The sequence below is a fragment of the Pleuronectes platessa genome, chromosome 19, assembly GCF_947347685.1.
Source record: "Pleuronectes platessa chromosome 19, fPlePla1.1, whole genome shotgun sequence".
Classification (NCBI taxonomy): domain Eukaryota; kingdom Metazoa; phylum Chordata; class Actinopteri; order Pleuronectiformes; family Pleuronectidae; genus Pleuronectes; species Pleuronectes platessa.
The window spans coordinates 11,856,142-11,872,472 of record NC_070644.1 but is presented as its reverse complement, the minus strand read 5'-3'; the positions used below and the strand labels follow the sequence as shown (position 1 = coordinate 11,872,472).

General features: G+C 45.5%; 1 protein-coding gene across 1 annotated transcript in view; it reads left to right on the top strand.

Moving 5' to 3' along the window:
• Positions 1 to 14,323: 14,323 nt before the first annotated feature.
• pappaa (pregnancy-associated plasma protein A, pappalysin 1a) overlaps positions 14,324 to 16,331 on the top strand; it is a 90,085-nt gene continuing 88,077 nt past the window's right edge. Inside the window, exons 1-2 of the mRNA XM_053447592.1 lie at positions 14,324 to 14,393; positions 14,651 to 15,510. Coding sequence (XP_053303567.1) covers positions 15,117 to 15,510 — 394 coding nt within the window. The 5' untranslated portion in view covers positions 14,324 to 14,393; positions 14,651 to 15,116. The remainder of the gene's footprint in view (positions 14,394 to 14,650; positions 15,511 to 16,331) is intronic.

The following is a 16,331-nucleotide window of genomic DNA, read 5'->3' as shown; positions in this document are numbered from 1 at the left end:
GGATGCTGGACAAACTGGGAAGCATTTAAAAGTAATAAAGTCCAGTTTAATCCCTGTTAAACAAACGTTAAGCTGAAAGTCTTTACCTCTGCGTTACCTCTGCCCTCCTTCATGGACGATAGTTTCTCTTTCTGTCAAGTGCTGAAGTAAATGTTTAGAAAAGCTGCTCCTGTATTTATGAGTCATGCAGACTTGATAAGATATTGGACTACCTTCCTGTAAAATGAGGCCGGTTAATTATTTTGAGTATGAATGAGGACTCCCACCTTGAGGGGAAGTAAAGCAGAGGTTTCCACGGTGGCTGAGAGGCCAAGACAGAGGGCCTCAAACACATGTGGGGGGGTGGGGTGGGGGAGGCCTTATATAAGGGCAGAGCGATTGAAGGCTCGCGCACGGGGGAGTGAATATACAGAGGCCGCTTAGAAGTGCGTGCAAAGGTTCCCCGGGGGCCCCGGATGGGGCAAAGGAGCGAGGGAGTGAGACAGAAAGAGCGAACAAGTGTTCATCCTCTCTCGCACCCGGGTGAGTCGGCCCCCAAGGTGCAGCAGTCTGCAGCCATGCAGAAACACTCACACTCTTGTCTCCTCCACTGCTCCCAAACCCAGGACGACCAATACCAGGGCCTAATTTGCAGCACATGCGTCAAAGTTTTGCCCCCCCTCCACTAACTCTTCCCCCCACTGCCCCTTCAACCACCCTACACACACACTCTCCAACCTCCTCCCTTCCTCCGCACTGCTGAAGTTAAAGGTTTTTCCACCAGCTCTTGCTACAAGGAGATGCTCTATTTTTTTTTGCTCACATCACCGTGTGTGTGTGTGAGAGAGAGAGAAAGCAAGCCACCGCCCTCATTTTCACTCATTTAGGAAAGCAAAGCGTGTGTGGGGGGGGGGGGGGGGGACAAACCGCCAACTGGACTATTGCTTTAGTTTTGGTTTAAAGATCCGTCCAGTTGCAGATCAGCTCTTCCACAGAGAGCAGTGTGTGGGTCTGCTTTACATAAAGGATACTGACAAACATTTTCACACATTCAACTTCTGAATCTATGGATTTAGACTCTAGTTGCATTCAGGCTGTGTTAAATGCAGCAGTAGTTTAGTATTAAAGGGGGAAACCCCTCTGTGTGTCAGTGTTTTAACACCAGGTGGCAGTGTCTGGCTTTTTATCACAGACAATGTGGCCACACTCATGGCATCGCCTGAGCAATATAATGAAATCTGGTCAAAGTAAATGCAGAACTCAAAAACATTAGACTGAAACTCAGAAGGATCCTTGGTTCGGATCTTATTGTTTTTATCTTGTGTTTGATCCGAACAGTTATTGAGATATAAGTGGAAACACTGAACTGTCAGAACAGCTCAGAGGGAACCTTTGAGAACAGGGGGTGTTTAAGACGAGCTGAGACTCAATCACAGCCAATATCCCAAAGCTGCTTCTAGTTTAATTTTGGCTTCTGCTTATATACGAGATTAGGTTGGTATATGACAAACTTCTAGAACCCCCCCCCCCCCCCCCCAGGAAACATCTCATCTCCAGCCCTGCTCCCTCAGCGTCATCCTCACCTCCCCTCATGGCGCCCTCCTCACTGCTGCTGACCAGTTTCCCATCCACCTTCAGAGTCTCAACCAGTTACTCAGTGTCTTGCTTTGTGTTCGCTCTGGGGACCGCACCCCCTGTTCTGCTCTAAAGCCAAACACTATTTCCATTTGTTGCTTTGAACGGTTTAATCATGACAAAAATGTTCCTGACAACACTCACACAAGTTTCATATTTCTCAAGAGTTCATGTTTACTTCATGTCAGTGGCCCATTCATATAAAACCTCTGTAGCCTTGCCTGACACATGTGACCGGCCAACCACATTGACAGTCACAGAGAAACTTCTGTGGACTTCCCTTTGCCCTTGGCTGTCACACAACTTAAAAACAAAGGCATCCAGGTTTCGATGTTCTGAGCCCAAACCGGGCGGTGCCGTGTAGCTCCCACCTCTGGCATTGACAAGGTTGTCACCTTCACCCCCGCCCAGCCAATAAGCCTTCACAGCTGTCCCGGCGTGTCTGCTCACCGAGCGTTGGAGGGACAGGGAAGGACAGGCGGAAGGAAGTGCTCCTCCTCCTCCTCCCTGTGTCCTGTATGGAGGACCCGGTGGCACCGGCGCTGTGGCTTCTCCCGCTCAGCAGGTGCTGACTTTTATCAGTAGTGACATGAATGTACAGAACTGCCAGGGCGCATCCACCCAGCTGCTGTCAGGTGTCGTTCCCGCTAACACTCCACCTAGCCCCTGACCTCACAGGCACCCGGTGCGCCTGTCTGTTCGCCTGCCTGCCTTGGCTCCCACTGCACACCTGCACAGACACACACACACACACACACACATGCACATCATACACCTACTCAGATTGAAGTCGTTCCCACCAGCAGTCCCAAGGAAATATTGAGTTTGTGGCTTCTCATGCACACCTCAAGAGTTGCAAGGGCTCTGAGTAAAGTCTCGTAAGACACCGTGAGGGCTTCACTGGCACAAACCATGAAGCTCCAGGTGCTCGCTTCTTTCTTTTTTTAAACCCCCCTCCAAATGTGTGCCAGCCCACATGTAGAGGCATCACCCCCCCACCCCCACCCCCCCACCCTCTAAAACAAAGAGACACACAGCCTTTGAAGCCCCTGATGAGGAATGTCACTGCCCATTCCAGCAGGCCGTGGCAGCATTTGAATATTTCATATCTGAGTCAGAGTTATGAGATGACGCCGAGGTGTGAGAGTATAACGTTTGACTCTTGGCTTGACGGCGTGGTCACTGTGGAAAGGAGGTCAAGGTTAAAATTTGCTCTGCGGATATAAATAGCTCCTTCGGCGATGTCCCCCTGATCTCACCGTTATTATTCATTAACCGTTGCCATGATCCGGGGGGGGGGGGGGGAGCACATCCGGCCGCAGACCTCCAGCTCTCGACAATGACGAGAGAAGGATCGAATATCTTAATCTGATTCTCAGAGGGTTACAATTAGGGCCGTGTATTTTTGTGGGGGGGCTTTTGTGAATCAGGCCTTATTTGTTCTGAGTAAAAAAAGATTTCATTGGCCTTTTGTTAAACTGCTGTGTTCAGGATTGCTGATGCTGGTCTTTATACCACCGTCATCACTGCCAGGGTAAATCAGCGCTTGTGTTCCCGACATGACTCTGCCTTTTGTTACGTTTTTTTTTCTGTTTCTCTTTCGACATAATTTCCTCGTTTCCACAATTAATTTTCACCACGAGAACTCGAGGCTTGACAAGTAACACTGCGCACACCGATAAAGGAGTGTTATTTGGCCGGGAAAGGATTCAACATGTCAGGAGTTGAAAATGATCAACTCCTCTTGTCTTGGCTCCTTCGCACACGACCAGTCCCTTCTGTTCCTCCTCGGGTTCCGTCCCTTTGCTTCAGCTTCACGTCCTCTGCGCCTTTCAAACCTCTCGCCCTGCAAAGGAGCGGTTGGTAGTGACGTACATCACAGGCTTGTTACGTTGATATGGATTGGTTCTTCCTTCTCTTCCCTTTTTCAGTGCGATACTGGATTTTCATTTCCAAACTGGAAAAGGTATTTAAAAGAAGGTATTATCTTTTGGTAAGTACATTTCCTCTAGACTGGTCCAGAATACCCCTGTAGAGGTGCTGCTGTCCAAAGGTCAGACTCGGCCTCTTACCTCCAGTGTCTGTGCTAAACTCTGACAGGGTTATCCAGCTTCTCATCGAGCTCCTGCCAAGAATGTGAATGTGTGTATTATACATATAACTACTTTCAGACATGCAGTGGAATCTATACGTCACGTCTTGCCTCCTGCACCCAGACACCACCCCTCAACATGAATGCTCCACGCATTCCCCTGTTGTTGTGAACACGTCTGAGCGGGACATTCTCCTGCTTATCTTCTTCATAGGTGAGAGGCAAAGTCTGGATAATGTCCAGACCCAGTTGTCCCACAGGCACGAGGAAACCGTCACCCAGAAAAGACTCCAGCCAGACAGGGATTCAAACCAGGGAACAGTTTTGCCGTGAGTCAACACTGCACCACCGAGCCGCCCTCTTTGTAATTTCACTAATACAATTCCTGAAAAGTGAGTGAATCAGGAACAAATTTAAACGAGCATTTCATCTGGTGGTATTTGCGGCTCACGTCAGATCTTCAAGATTTGCAATGACGTCTCAGCTGAGGACTGCTGTGACTCAGAAGTCAGAGCGGGTCGTCCACAATCCAGAGGGTCGGCGGTTAGAATCCTGGCTCCTCCAGGCCGCAGTGTCCTTGGGCAAGATGCGGCTGATCCGTGTGTAATAGAACAGCACATAGAGTGCAGAGTGCAGCACATAGAAATAGAGTGCAGCACATAGTATATGAATGAATGTGACTTCTACTGGGAGTGTTTCAATGAGACCAGAAAAGTTGCGAATCTCATTGAAAGCTTACTAAACTTCTTCCGTGAGTGAGAGAGTGGGGCGAGCGAGGCCAGCTGGCTCCTGGCAGCTCCGAGTGTTGTCACTTAATTATATTGTTCAGGCTGATTTTTAGAGCGTTCAAATTGTAATACTAACTTTTTTTAATCTGTTTTATTGCTGCGTGTCATGACTCGGTTGTTTGGGATTCGGCCCCGAGTTTTAAAAAGAATGATCTAATTCCACCGACCGGTCGCCGGCCAGCTCTGCGCTTTACGTCTGGCTCCCGGCCAACCATGTCGCTCTGGAGCTGAGGTAAAGAAAGTATACTTTTAATGATTTAGCATCGAGTGCCTTTCTATTCTGTATTCCATTATCTCATTTCCATGATTTGTAACTACTTGCAGGCTGGAATTAGTCCTCGGGGAGAATAACTCCTTGGCACTGCAGCAGACACTCAATTGAAAATACACACCGGGCAATTTTTGATTTGAGAGGATACTGAAAAATGACCCATTTATTAAGCCTGTTTGATAATCAAAGCTAATGGATCGTTTCAATTTTCTTAACGCTGCACTTGCTAAGAGGAAATGAGCGGAGGTGGCTTGTGTCTTGTTATTTGGATATATGCAATGAGATGATTTATAATTAAATGAAAGTACGCTTTTCTGTGATTGTAAAGCTTAATTGTTCCCTCTCTCAAAGCAGAGTCGCCCCGCTCCAGTGATTCGGGATGGATGTGTACTCCCACAAATATATGAACCTCTATTGAAATTACCGCTACCACTAAAGAAGAGTGATGTGGGTGTGTGAGTGCGTGTTATTGCCGCAAGGAAGCGATCGAGATGCAGCCGGAGATCTAAATCTCCCGCAAGGTGTCTCAGATCTGGAGCAAACACAGAAGGACCCAAGGGCATTGCAGGTGCATCATGATGACGCACCTCACTCATCGACGTCCTAGTCCTTGACAATGTCCTTCTCAACCGAGGGGGGGAAAATCGCCGCTTCTGGGTTCTGTGCAGCGAGACGGACTTGTTTACGTTCCCTTTTCTCCTCTTGCTCCTAATTCTTTCTGCCACTCTTTCTCCTCTCACTGCGTCGCTTTGATGGAAGCCGGGCTCCTATTGGTGGAGGCGCAGAGACAAGTTGATTGATCAGGCCGGGGGGTATTGATCAAACTGATCCTCTGCCGTGACCCTTGACCTCCTGATTGACAGCAGCCCCTATAATGAGGCCTCAGAACAGAGACCGTGGGATAGGGGGTTTTGGGAAGGGCATCTGTGGGGTGGGCTGGGGGTGGGTGGGGGGGGAACCCAAGGGGATGGGTACACACACACAGGCACACACAGACACACACACGTACTCAGCGGCCCAGCTCAATCAACTTGGTGCCATTGTTACATTGCGGTGCCCTCGATAACCCCAATTTGCATAATCGGCTTTCGCATTGTTTGGCCTAGACACATTAAGGTGCCGCATTGCATTGTTGACAGCGAATCAGCACGTGCCCATTGTTTACTCATCTCGACGTAGTGTTGTGCATTGTTTACTTCTGCTGCAGCATGTGTTTTTGTGCTTACTGACTTCAGCGTCGCACTAACTACTTTTCCTTTTTCCAGCCAGACTGAAATATACATCACTTCTTGCGCAAACACACAATGTGCCGACTTACCACCGCACAGCGTTGCTCACGTACCCAATTAAGCACTTTGACTGTATCCGCGAGGTCCGGGGAACATAAGCTATTTATGTTTTTTTACTGCATTTTGTTTATGTTGTTTGCTTTCTAGACATTCCTTACATTTTCAGGTTATAGTGGGCTGAGGGCTTCAGCTCCGGTGTGACACATTTGTGCCTTGGTTCTAACGCACAACACACTACATGACTGCACCACAAAACTATGGTTGATGCATGGAAAGAACAAGGGGGTCATGTCAGGACAGCAGAAACACTGCATGTGAAGCTCCAGTTAGCCCAGTGGAACTGTAGTGCAAAACACAACAACAAAGCACACACCACAATGCAAAAACATGACGCCAAAATTCAATGTGTTGTTATAATATATTGTTGTCTTTTGTGATTTGTTGTTGTGCTTTTGTAATATTGTGTTGCCTTTTCTGATTTGTTGTGCATTTGTAATATATTATTTTCTTTTGTTATTTGTTGTTGTGCTTTTGTAATATATTGTTTTCTCTGTTTTGTGACTTGTTGTTGTGTTTTGTGATTTGTAGATAGGTTTTGGGGGATTTGTTATTGTGTTGTCTTATTTGTTGTTGTGATTTGCTCTTCAGGGCCACTGTAAGTTAGTCCTGGTTATCACACACACATTGATTACTGCTTACAACCATTTACAACCCATTCAGACACAGCCACACAGAGGAGAACAGACTCACACATGCAGGGCAGAGTCGAGACACTGGTGCCCATTTATGAATCTGATGCTTTATGAGCTTCGGCACATTGTTTTTCTCTTATTGTTCAGATCAGTGTCAATATTTTGCCCACTCCAAGATATTGAGAAATGTTTGTGTTAAAAAAGGCTGAAGTTTAATAGGTGTGAAGCTTTGACGTGCTCACAATGGTTTCTTTAGCGCATGTTGACTTTGTGAGCAGCCACTTGAGAACTGCAGACTCATGCCCTGTGTCTCCAAGTGCAAACATTCATTTCATTAACTATTCTGGACGATGAGAATCATTTTAAATCACACTTGCAAAAACTGGAAATGAATATTCATTTGTATTTCAATTCCAGGACAATACATTGCTCTGTTTCCTATTTTGAGCGAATTCTATTTAATACATTTAGTTAAATCTACATTCTTTCATTTTTTTGGGCCACTTGGGGACAGCGTCACAAACTATTGTTTATCATGTTGATCCGGTGAATTTGTTGGGTTATTTACACACTGAGCAAAACAGATAAGCATTCACTTGGAACACAGATTTTCCGAACGTTCGATAAAAGCTCAACATTCACTCTCCTTTTTGCTCCGTTTTCCTCTCCACCAACTCCTGTAGGAAGATATTAGGCTCTCTCGTCACCAAAGACTCAAGGAAACTCACAAGCCCGTTGCGAACTTTGCGACCTCTTGTTCTCTGCTGGTCAGGTTCCACGCAGGAAGTTGAGCAGAGATTTATCGTCTGAAAGCAACAGTTTGTTTGAGAGAGAGAGAGAGAGAGAGAGAAGAGTGAAGCCAAACCGTAAAAGTTCTGAGCCATAAACAAAAGTGAGATTGGGCGAAGTGCAAAGTTGGGTGCATGTCGTCATTTGATCTATTGCTGATGAAAATGTTTTAAGCGTTGCAGCTTCAAAATGGCTCTGTGTGTTATTCAATCAAGAGTTGGACCAGTTCTTGGAGATTTTTTACGTACAGTTATGTAAAATCACAAATTCTTTCTTTAAATCATGCTTATCCGAGGGTCAACATTACTTTCCTGTCTGCACGATGAAGCGCATTTTTCACACGGTGTTAGGTTCCCTAATTAGCCTAAATCCGGCCTATAGGTCAGCACTTTACTGGACAGTAGGTGTTGAAAGGACAGAAGGCGATTTGATCCACAGCTCTGCAAATGTCAGAGGGGGTCAGACATATTTTAAATAGTAACTTTTATTGGTGCATTTTACGATGTAAATATCCAGTGTATTTTATGAGGAGCCTCTTGCGAGTGAAAGAAGGAGGGTCTGAGTTGTAGTTCAGTGAGTTCAGTGTGTGAACGTAATGCTGATAATTCAGTAGTGACAAACTGGCAAAGGCTGTTGCATGAAATTTGGCCTTTGCACTCTTTCCCTCAAATCTTTCCTTGCCCCAAAGCAAGCTTTCGGTCACCCTAAATGTTTTTTTAATAAGAACAAGCAATTTTTCTTCCACTGGACCGTATCCCATTCACCTTACCAAACACTTTTCCACTCTTCCTCACCCAGATGGATCAGACTACCTCAAGCAAAAAAGTTCCAGAAATCTTCCAAGAAATGATTTCTTTCCTCAGTCCTTTCTTGGAAAGCGTTCAGTTTCAGCCATCGTTTGGCGAACCGAGGGCTTGTGCCAAATTGTTGTCAGTCCTGGGGGCTTGATGCCTCAACCTGGTTAATACCACTGCAGAAACCACTCCACTTTGTGTTTTTATGGACAAGCGTCACTGCAACTGTATTTCAAGTAGGCCGGCTAATGAGCTTTTTAACCATCTCCATATGGACGTGCTCTAACGTCTAGACGGAGTTGCAGTAGTGGTGGCAAGCAGTGGTGTGCTGACTGTGCCGTACTCTGCACCCCTGCACATATAATTCCTCCCCACAAGCTGCAGAGTTACACGAAGGGCAAGCCTTTGGTTGCCGTTGGAGACCTATAATGGGTTATTGTTTACCGCACAGTGCACAACAGCGGCTAAAATCCAGGATGTGAGGATGATGACGAACGCGCTGCTCACGCACATCTACATATGCAGACAATGGTGTGATGTTCATATCTCAGTATTTCCTGTTGTGTAACATTATTAGTCTGACTGGTTTGTATTAATTAGCCATTGCACTTGCTTACTTGCTTACTCAGTGAATCCCATTGAATTGCCTCATCACGTGCCTGGAAACCATTTGTCAGTGCAGAACTAGAAACTGTTTTTTTCCCGAGGTTCTGGCTCCCCGGTGTAGATAAATCCCATTCCTTGAGTCAAGACTGCATTGGAAAATTGTGCATTTTCGAAACCCTGATGTATGATTCTCCAAAAACACGAAGACAATACAATTTCATCCGGCGGCCGCAGCGAGAGACCAACTTTCTGTCACCTCCGTCTCTCTCTTGCCTTCATTTGCGTCATGAAACCACAGAGGTCTGACAACAGCAAAAGCAAAACACACCGTCGCTAAGTCCTGCGTTGTCTGATCAGCTACATTACAGCACGGCATACGTGAGCTGCTAACTGAGCTTTGACAGCTAGGGTCAAGTAAAGGTGGTTCGGCTGCCAACTTTGTCAAACCAGTCCAGCCATTCAACCACATGGCGTAGCAGATGGTGGTGGTGGTGGTTGCCAGCCAACCATTTAAATAAGAGAAAGCAAGAGACAAAGCAAATTTTAGTTTTTATGGTTTTTGGTCGGAGAGCAAATATTTAGACAATGAAGTAGAAAAATTCCGGGGAAGCTGGGAAATGTTTGAGAGGTGCGCTTTCTCTTCAGATGTGTCCGCGTTCTTTTATCTAAGCTGTGCTGAGTCCATGGAGAAAACACACCACGAGTTATCTCTGAAAGGAAAGTATGGATAAGACGATAGCGTGTGTCACCTTGGTCGGTCTCCATCAGTTGTTATATAAGAGAATGAGATGCTGTGTGACTAAGCAAACAACCATTCAAGCATAACCCTGGAGAAAATATATCTTTTACACAACAGGATACGGACATTAACTACAGTTTGGCATTGTTTTTACAGGGAAGCATTGTGACATCACTTGAAGCTATCAAGCACTAGTGATAAGTAATGGTAGATTATTGGGTCTGTGCATGAAGTGTAATTTATTTGCATTTGTTCATGTTGTATGTTGAAAAATGTCACTTTGGGGGATATTGCCTCATTCCGTTTTCGTTTGTGTACATGTGGATGTTGCCTGGTGGGGTCGTTTGGTCCGATGGCCCATCGAATAAAAATGTACAACGCAATTTAGCACAACAGTGAGACAACTTGTTACTATATCCAACTTGTATAATAAAACTGAACAAGGAAATCAAGAAAGGGAAACAGACAGCTCGCCTTCAAAGTAAAAGTTTCCTCTTTGGAGCCCCAGTGAGAGCAGCGGTCAATTTAGGGAACACCAAACTAACTCATGCCCATTGTCACTTTACTCACAATAAGTTGTGGGAAAAGAGTCAGTAATAATACTGCAAATCAGTTACTAAAGTAATTGTTGTGATATTTCCTGCCTCCTCTCACTTTCTGTTGCTCTACAGCTGGAAGCTAAGACTAATGAATGATGTAGCGCTTGGAAAAGGGAAGATAGAGGGGCAGACTGCAGGGTTGAGGTGGATCATGGGGACATAGATAAATATATATACTGTATACATCTGAGGTAAAACAATTACATTTCCTGACGTTTCACTTTTTCCTCAACAAAGTGTCACAACAGGAAGCCGCTTTACTTTCATTCATTCATCGAGCGTTCTGCAGTTAGATTGTTTTGATCTTCAGACCACAACACAATAGCCGTCTCTTTTTTCAGAGTCCCTATATAGTATGCCACTGGCGAGCTGAACTGCTGCCCTTCAATGCTAAGCGCATATAAATGACAGCTGTCATAAGCATTAGAAAAGATTAAACCCGATTTAAGGGAATGTATACATTTGCTGTAATCTTTGCAGTATTCTGTTTAAAAGTAGCAAACAACACCTCTATCTCGGCTCGCACATCTCCTACTGGGAAGGGCTGTCTTTCCTTTTTTTAATCAGAAACGACCCAGCACGCCACTTTTCGCAGAATCGCTGGAAATTCAACGTAGCATGAGTTTGTAGGTAGCGCAGGATTATACTCTTAAGGGCTTTAATGGGTATTCTGTAACGGCATTATATTTAGAAAAAGACCTGGTTCTGCCCACTGTTATAGAATCCCATTGTCACTGTGGCTTTACAAAACCACTTCTCTATTCTGGACCCTTGAGGAATTTACTACAAAACTAATCTCAATTTGTAATAAATGTGTTAACATTTGATGACACTCCTGCCGGTATCACTTTACTCTCCAGATCATCCGCAGAACAAGAAAAAAATAAATAAAGTCAAACGCATTTAGGTTTCACTTTAGAACAGCCACAGTCACAGATTAATCTGGTGCATTAATGGATTACGGGGACAATGTTTTTTTCCTGTTTGACTCGCTCTACTCCACAGTCACTCGGATGACGTACTGGGATTATTGTGCGACACTGCAACCACTTTCCTCTAAACACAAGTGACAGCAATGGCTGCGTCGCTGTGGGAGCACATTGAAACAAGAGCTCAAGTTGGACGATCCTTGTTTTTCTATATGGCCTCTTTTCTTTAATTGATCCAAACAGACTTTTCTTGCTCCGTTGTATTGAATTTGAATTCGCTGAACTCTGCGTCTTTGCTCCGTGCTCACATGTTACTGCCCCTCTCACCAAGCTGTTCCCTTCAGGCCCAGATGTAATCTCCCTGGTACAGAAGTGAGTGGCAAGAGGGGGGTGATGAAAAAAAAAAAAGCCAAAAATATTTGACTGCATCCAGATACCGAACGTGGATAATCCTCACAGTGTCACTTTTTCTGTTGCGACTCTTTATCTTCTACTCGACTGCAGTTGAGTTCGGTGGGTTTCATTCGACATGCGATGATAGAAGCAACGAAACAATAAGTTCAGCAAAAAACAGGTCAGATGTGATTCCAGGAGAATTGATTATTTTATATATATACAAATTTATATACAATTACCTGATTCAATCTCTCCTACGCCTGTTTTTTTACCCCCCCCCCCCCCCCGATCTGACACGACGCGCAGAGGTTTGTGTTTGTTGGCCCCCGGCTGGTCGTGTCATCGTGCCCTTGTAAAAAAAAAAAGCGCTGCGGTGGGTTCGACTTTATGGCCTGACTCAGATTTGCTGTGGGATTTGCAGGAGAGCACGGGGGCTCTGTGACATGAACCATCACAGATCACTGGGCTAAGACGGGATGTTGACTTCCTGGACCATTAAATCCAGGAATAACTGGGGAATCAGCCTGTTTTGAAAAGCGGGAGAGATAGTGCGACGCTCGCCGTTTGAACTTTGCGCATGTTGATTGGTCCGTTGCCTGAGGGCTTGGCCGGTGGGGGCCAAGACTGGTTTTCAACGATTCCACTCAATCTCCTTGCATAACAGAGGGACAGACAATGACCTTATGGGAGCATTTTTCAAAGGGTGTTTTCTTTTCTTTTTTTTCATCCTTCCAGTCTGTACACAGTGTACCAACCTGGAGGGATGCTAACTGTAAGACGTTATGTCATCTATTCTATCTTCAGCACTCGTGCTCCTTAACAGAGGGCGAGAGTGACAGTCTGATCCTAGGTGAAGAAGTGAAGAATGTAATTACAGCCCTGGAGAAGTCTTTCACCTTCTGTCATGATACTTTGGCACCATGACGGGGTTGCATTTCCATTTTTCCCTCGGTGTCAACTTCTGATATCAGCGACTGTTTATGAGAAATCCTGCAGAACATTGCACAATTGCATCGAGTGAAAATAACATATGGGTCAGTAAGGAACAGGAGGCATCAAAACCTGGATGCCTCGTGGGATTTAGGGTTCTTTGAGACCAGCACCTCAACAAAAACTCCTCCAGAGGTGAATGTCTTAACAGAGCCTGTGGTGCGAGCGGGTTTGAACCCACAAACTCACCCACTTCCACTTCTGACAAGATTTAAATTTGTGGCCCATGTGAAACCTTAAAGGTCAAACACCCTCAAACAAGTCATTTCCCTTACCCGACAACACAAAAGCAAGTATGTGGCCCGAAGTCGCAACAGCATATGAAGAAGAAAAGCAAATATTGAATGTTTGTTCTCTCTGCCCTTTATGGTAGGTGGAAAGTTTTGGCTGCCTAAACACACATTTTACGACAAACAACCACGGAGGAAGCCCTGCGCCGCATTCCAGCCGACTGTCTCTACGAAAAAAGCTGTTAGAAAAAGCTGAAGCCTCTTTCTTCTCTGTGTCAAAATAATGTCTCTCCGGGCAACATGAACATTAACCCGAGGATTGTTTTCGTTTTTTTTACCCGGCAGCCGTGGTCGAAAGGCTTTTTTGTCGCTAGGTCTCAAAGGATGACAAACCTCCCAGTCGAGAGCGCGGTTTTGAAATTCACATCCATCTAAAGTGACGTGTCGGTAAACAAGGGGGTGTGTGAGTCAACCTGAAACGTACAAAATCCTCTTTTTCAAAATTCCTCTGGCAGGATTTCTGCTGCGGTAACAGTGAAATGGGATCGACTTGGATTCGAGTTAACCCAGATGGCCAGATTTGACTTATTATGCACCGGTAGAGAATAGTGGTGCACTTATTGTCATGTTGTGGTTAAAAAGACCAGATTTTTACTTCTGCTTTTAAACTGAAAGAAAGAGAGGATGTATGATTCAGAGGAAGTTAAAGAAGGGACAGGAACAGCTGTGGCTTTAACAGTGTGCCATCTGATCTGAAGCTCACTTTATTTTGAAAAGACTTTAATGGGAAACATGACTTTGACAGGAATAGTTGGGTCTATACTTTTATTTATATATATGTATATAAAAAACATCATACTCTGTGGAAGTGGAGAAAAAGCCAGTGATTAAAGTCAGTGAACCTGTCAATGTTGTAAATATAGATTCTAAACACCATTATTCAATTTGTTAAACTCCTAAAATAAAAGCAAAAAGTCTAAATGCTCTGATGTGAGAGCAACGGACGCTTTCAGATGGACCCCCCTATTTTTTTTTACACAGTTTTATATCCTAGTGTGCATTTTACACATTTATTTAAAAGATGATCACTTCATGTGATATTTTCTTTATATTTTACAGCCATGGTCCATGACTAAAACTTAAAAATAGACATTTATAGCAAGAATTTAACAGAACATTAGGCTGTGGAATAATTCTTCTCATCCGCGCACACCGCTCGGTTATGTGGTCCTGCGTTGGAGCTCCCGGTGGGAAGTGTTGGATTGTTTAAATTGTAGCCGCTAGAGGGATACATATACGCCCTCGAAACTCCGTAAACACCATCCCATCACTATGTGCCATGGAGAGATTTACCGTCAGTGAGAGTTGCCTACCTGTGTGACTTCCCACTTTGAAAAAAACACACACACACACACACACACTCGAACACAGCCCCTGGAACATTTGAAACATGAGTTGTTCTTAAAAAGACTTAGAGAGGGGGGGGGGGGGGGGGGGGGGGAACTGCATCTAAAGCGGACGACGTGCTGCGACTCCTCCAAGTGTATCTGCTCCAGGCAATCAATGAGGACCGCGGTGACTTGTGCAGCTCTCTGTCCCTCTGCCTCTCTGCAGCCTTTCCATTTATCATAGTGCATTTTAACTTTTGCAGCACAGAGAAGGGGGAAGTTTGGATTTTTCTATTCCTTTCTTTTTACATTTTTTTTTATAATCACAATTTACCCCTTTCTTCCCTCCTTCTTGTTTTTTTTTCATAAATATGAGAGGTGGATTTGTTGCCACTTTTCTCTGGAATTTAATATGTGCCATCTCTTTTGCTGTTTTACGCGTAGGATAAGGAAACAACAAAAAGGTGTGACAAGAGCCTGGCGGACAACTGTGGATTGCTGCGAGTAACTCCTACCGTCCAGAGGGGATGAGGGGGGCATCGGCCGGACCCCCCTCTTGATTGATCACGTATTAGTCATCCATTTGGCTAAATGGGACCCATTGAAAAGGCACCGTGGAATCATACATGAATCAAATATTCCCGTGCCCCCTGAATGTCTCAAGACTAGTTTTGCTTAAGAGAGGGGGGTCGTGGCTCAGCATAGCCTTATGTGTTTATTTTAGTTTCTACGCTTTGACATTGTACCGCTGTTTTGAAAAAAAAAAGAACAGAGAGAAGGAAAAAACTCGAAAGGATTCCAAAGAGGAGATTTGTGGACGTATATTTTTTCTAGTTATTCCGTTGTTTCTTTTTTTTTTCTCTCTTTTCTTATTTTTAAATATTTTTTTTGCCATTTCCTCTCACGAAAAATGAAACTTTGGACATCTCCCTGGGTGTCTTGCCTGGTGGTTCTCCTCTTGTGTTTTGGATCAGAGTGCGGGACAGCCCGGAGAAAGGGGAGATCCAAGAGGGAGTTGGTGCGCATCAGGGAGGCGAGAGCCACCGCGCCGGGGGCTTGTGCCACGCGTCTTCCCCGGGGCAAACGCTCCTTGCCCGGCTTGGAGCGACGGGTGCTCCGCCAGCGCCGGCGCTCCTCGCAGCAGGCGGAGGAGAACTCTCCGGACCGGGGGAAAGCGGTGTATTTCACCGGCAGGGGCGACCAGCTGCGGCTGAAGCCCGGCGTGGAGATACCCAGAGGAAATTTCACCCTGGAGATGTGGATCAAACCGGAGGGAGGTCAACGATCACCCACGGTGATTGCAGGTAGGACGCTCATTACGCATCCTCCATCCTGTTGTCAACTCTTTACATGTTAATCCAAAAAAAAGAGAAAAAAAGAAACTGGCGAGTTCAGTCTGAGAAGTGAGCCTGCGAATGTGCAGCATTTCACCCCGATGTCATGTAGTGCACGAAACAAAGCAACATGCAGTTTCTACGAGTTGAAAACGAGTTCATCTATCAGACTAGACAGTGATGTAATGCCTTAAAAGTACAGCGGATATTTTAGGTAGTGCATGCGTAAGGTCACTGGAGATATTGGTCATATTTGAGTTTGGCACCTTGCGGAGGAACAATCGCTGCGGTGTGATATTTTTATTCTACAAATCAACACCCCCTCGTGTTTTTCTCCGTGTGTGGGATATTGTGATAAAGAAAAAATCAAAGTGAGAGGAGCACGGGCGGCAGATGTAGGCAACTGCATCACTTGACCGGCAGCTGATGTCACTGTGCGTAAAATGTAATTTCTCCGCGCCGACTTGGCTATTTTAAAACTATGATGTAATGGCCAAAACTTTGTGAGCGAGCACGTCACGTCGGGCGCAAGCGGGAGAGCGAGAGAGAGAGCGAGAGAGAGAGCGAGAGAGAGAGCGAGAGAGAGAGCGAGAGAGAGAGCGAGAGAGAGAGCGAGAGAGAGAGAATCTTTGCGTGTGGATGCGCTCAAATGAGCTCGCAGCTCCAGCCGCAAGCTCGAGAGTCCCCCCCCCCCCTCCACCGCTACCCGATTCGACACCTTTGGATTGGCTACCGGAGTTACGAGACAGCGCAGAGAGACATCCAGGGTTTCCCCCTCTTGAGCGAACATG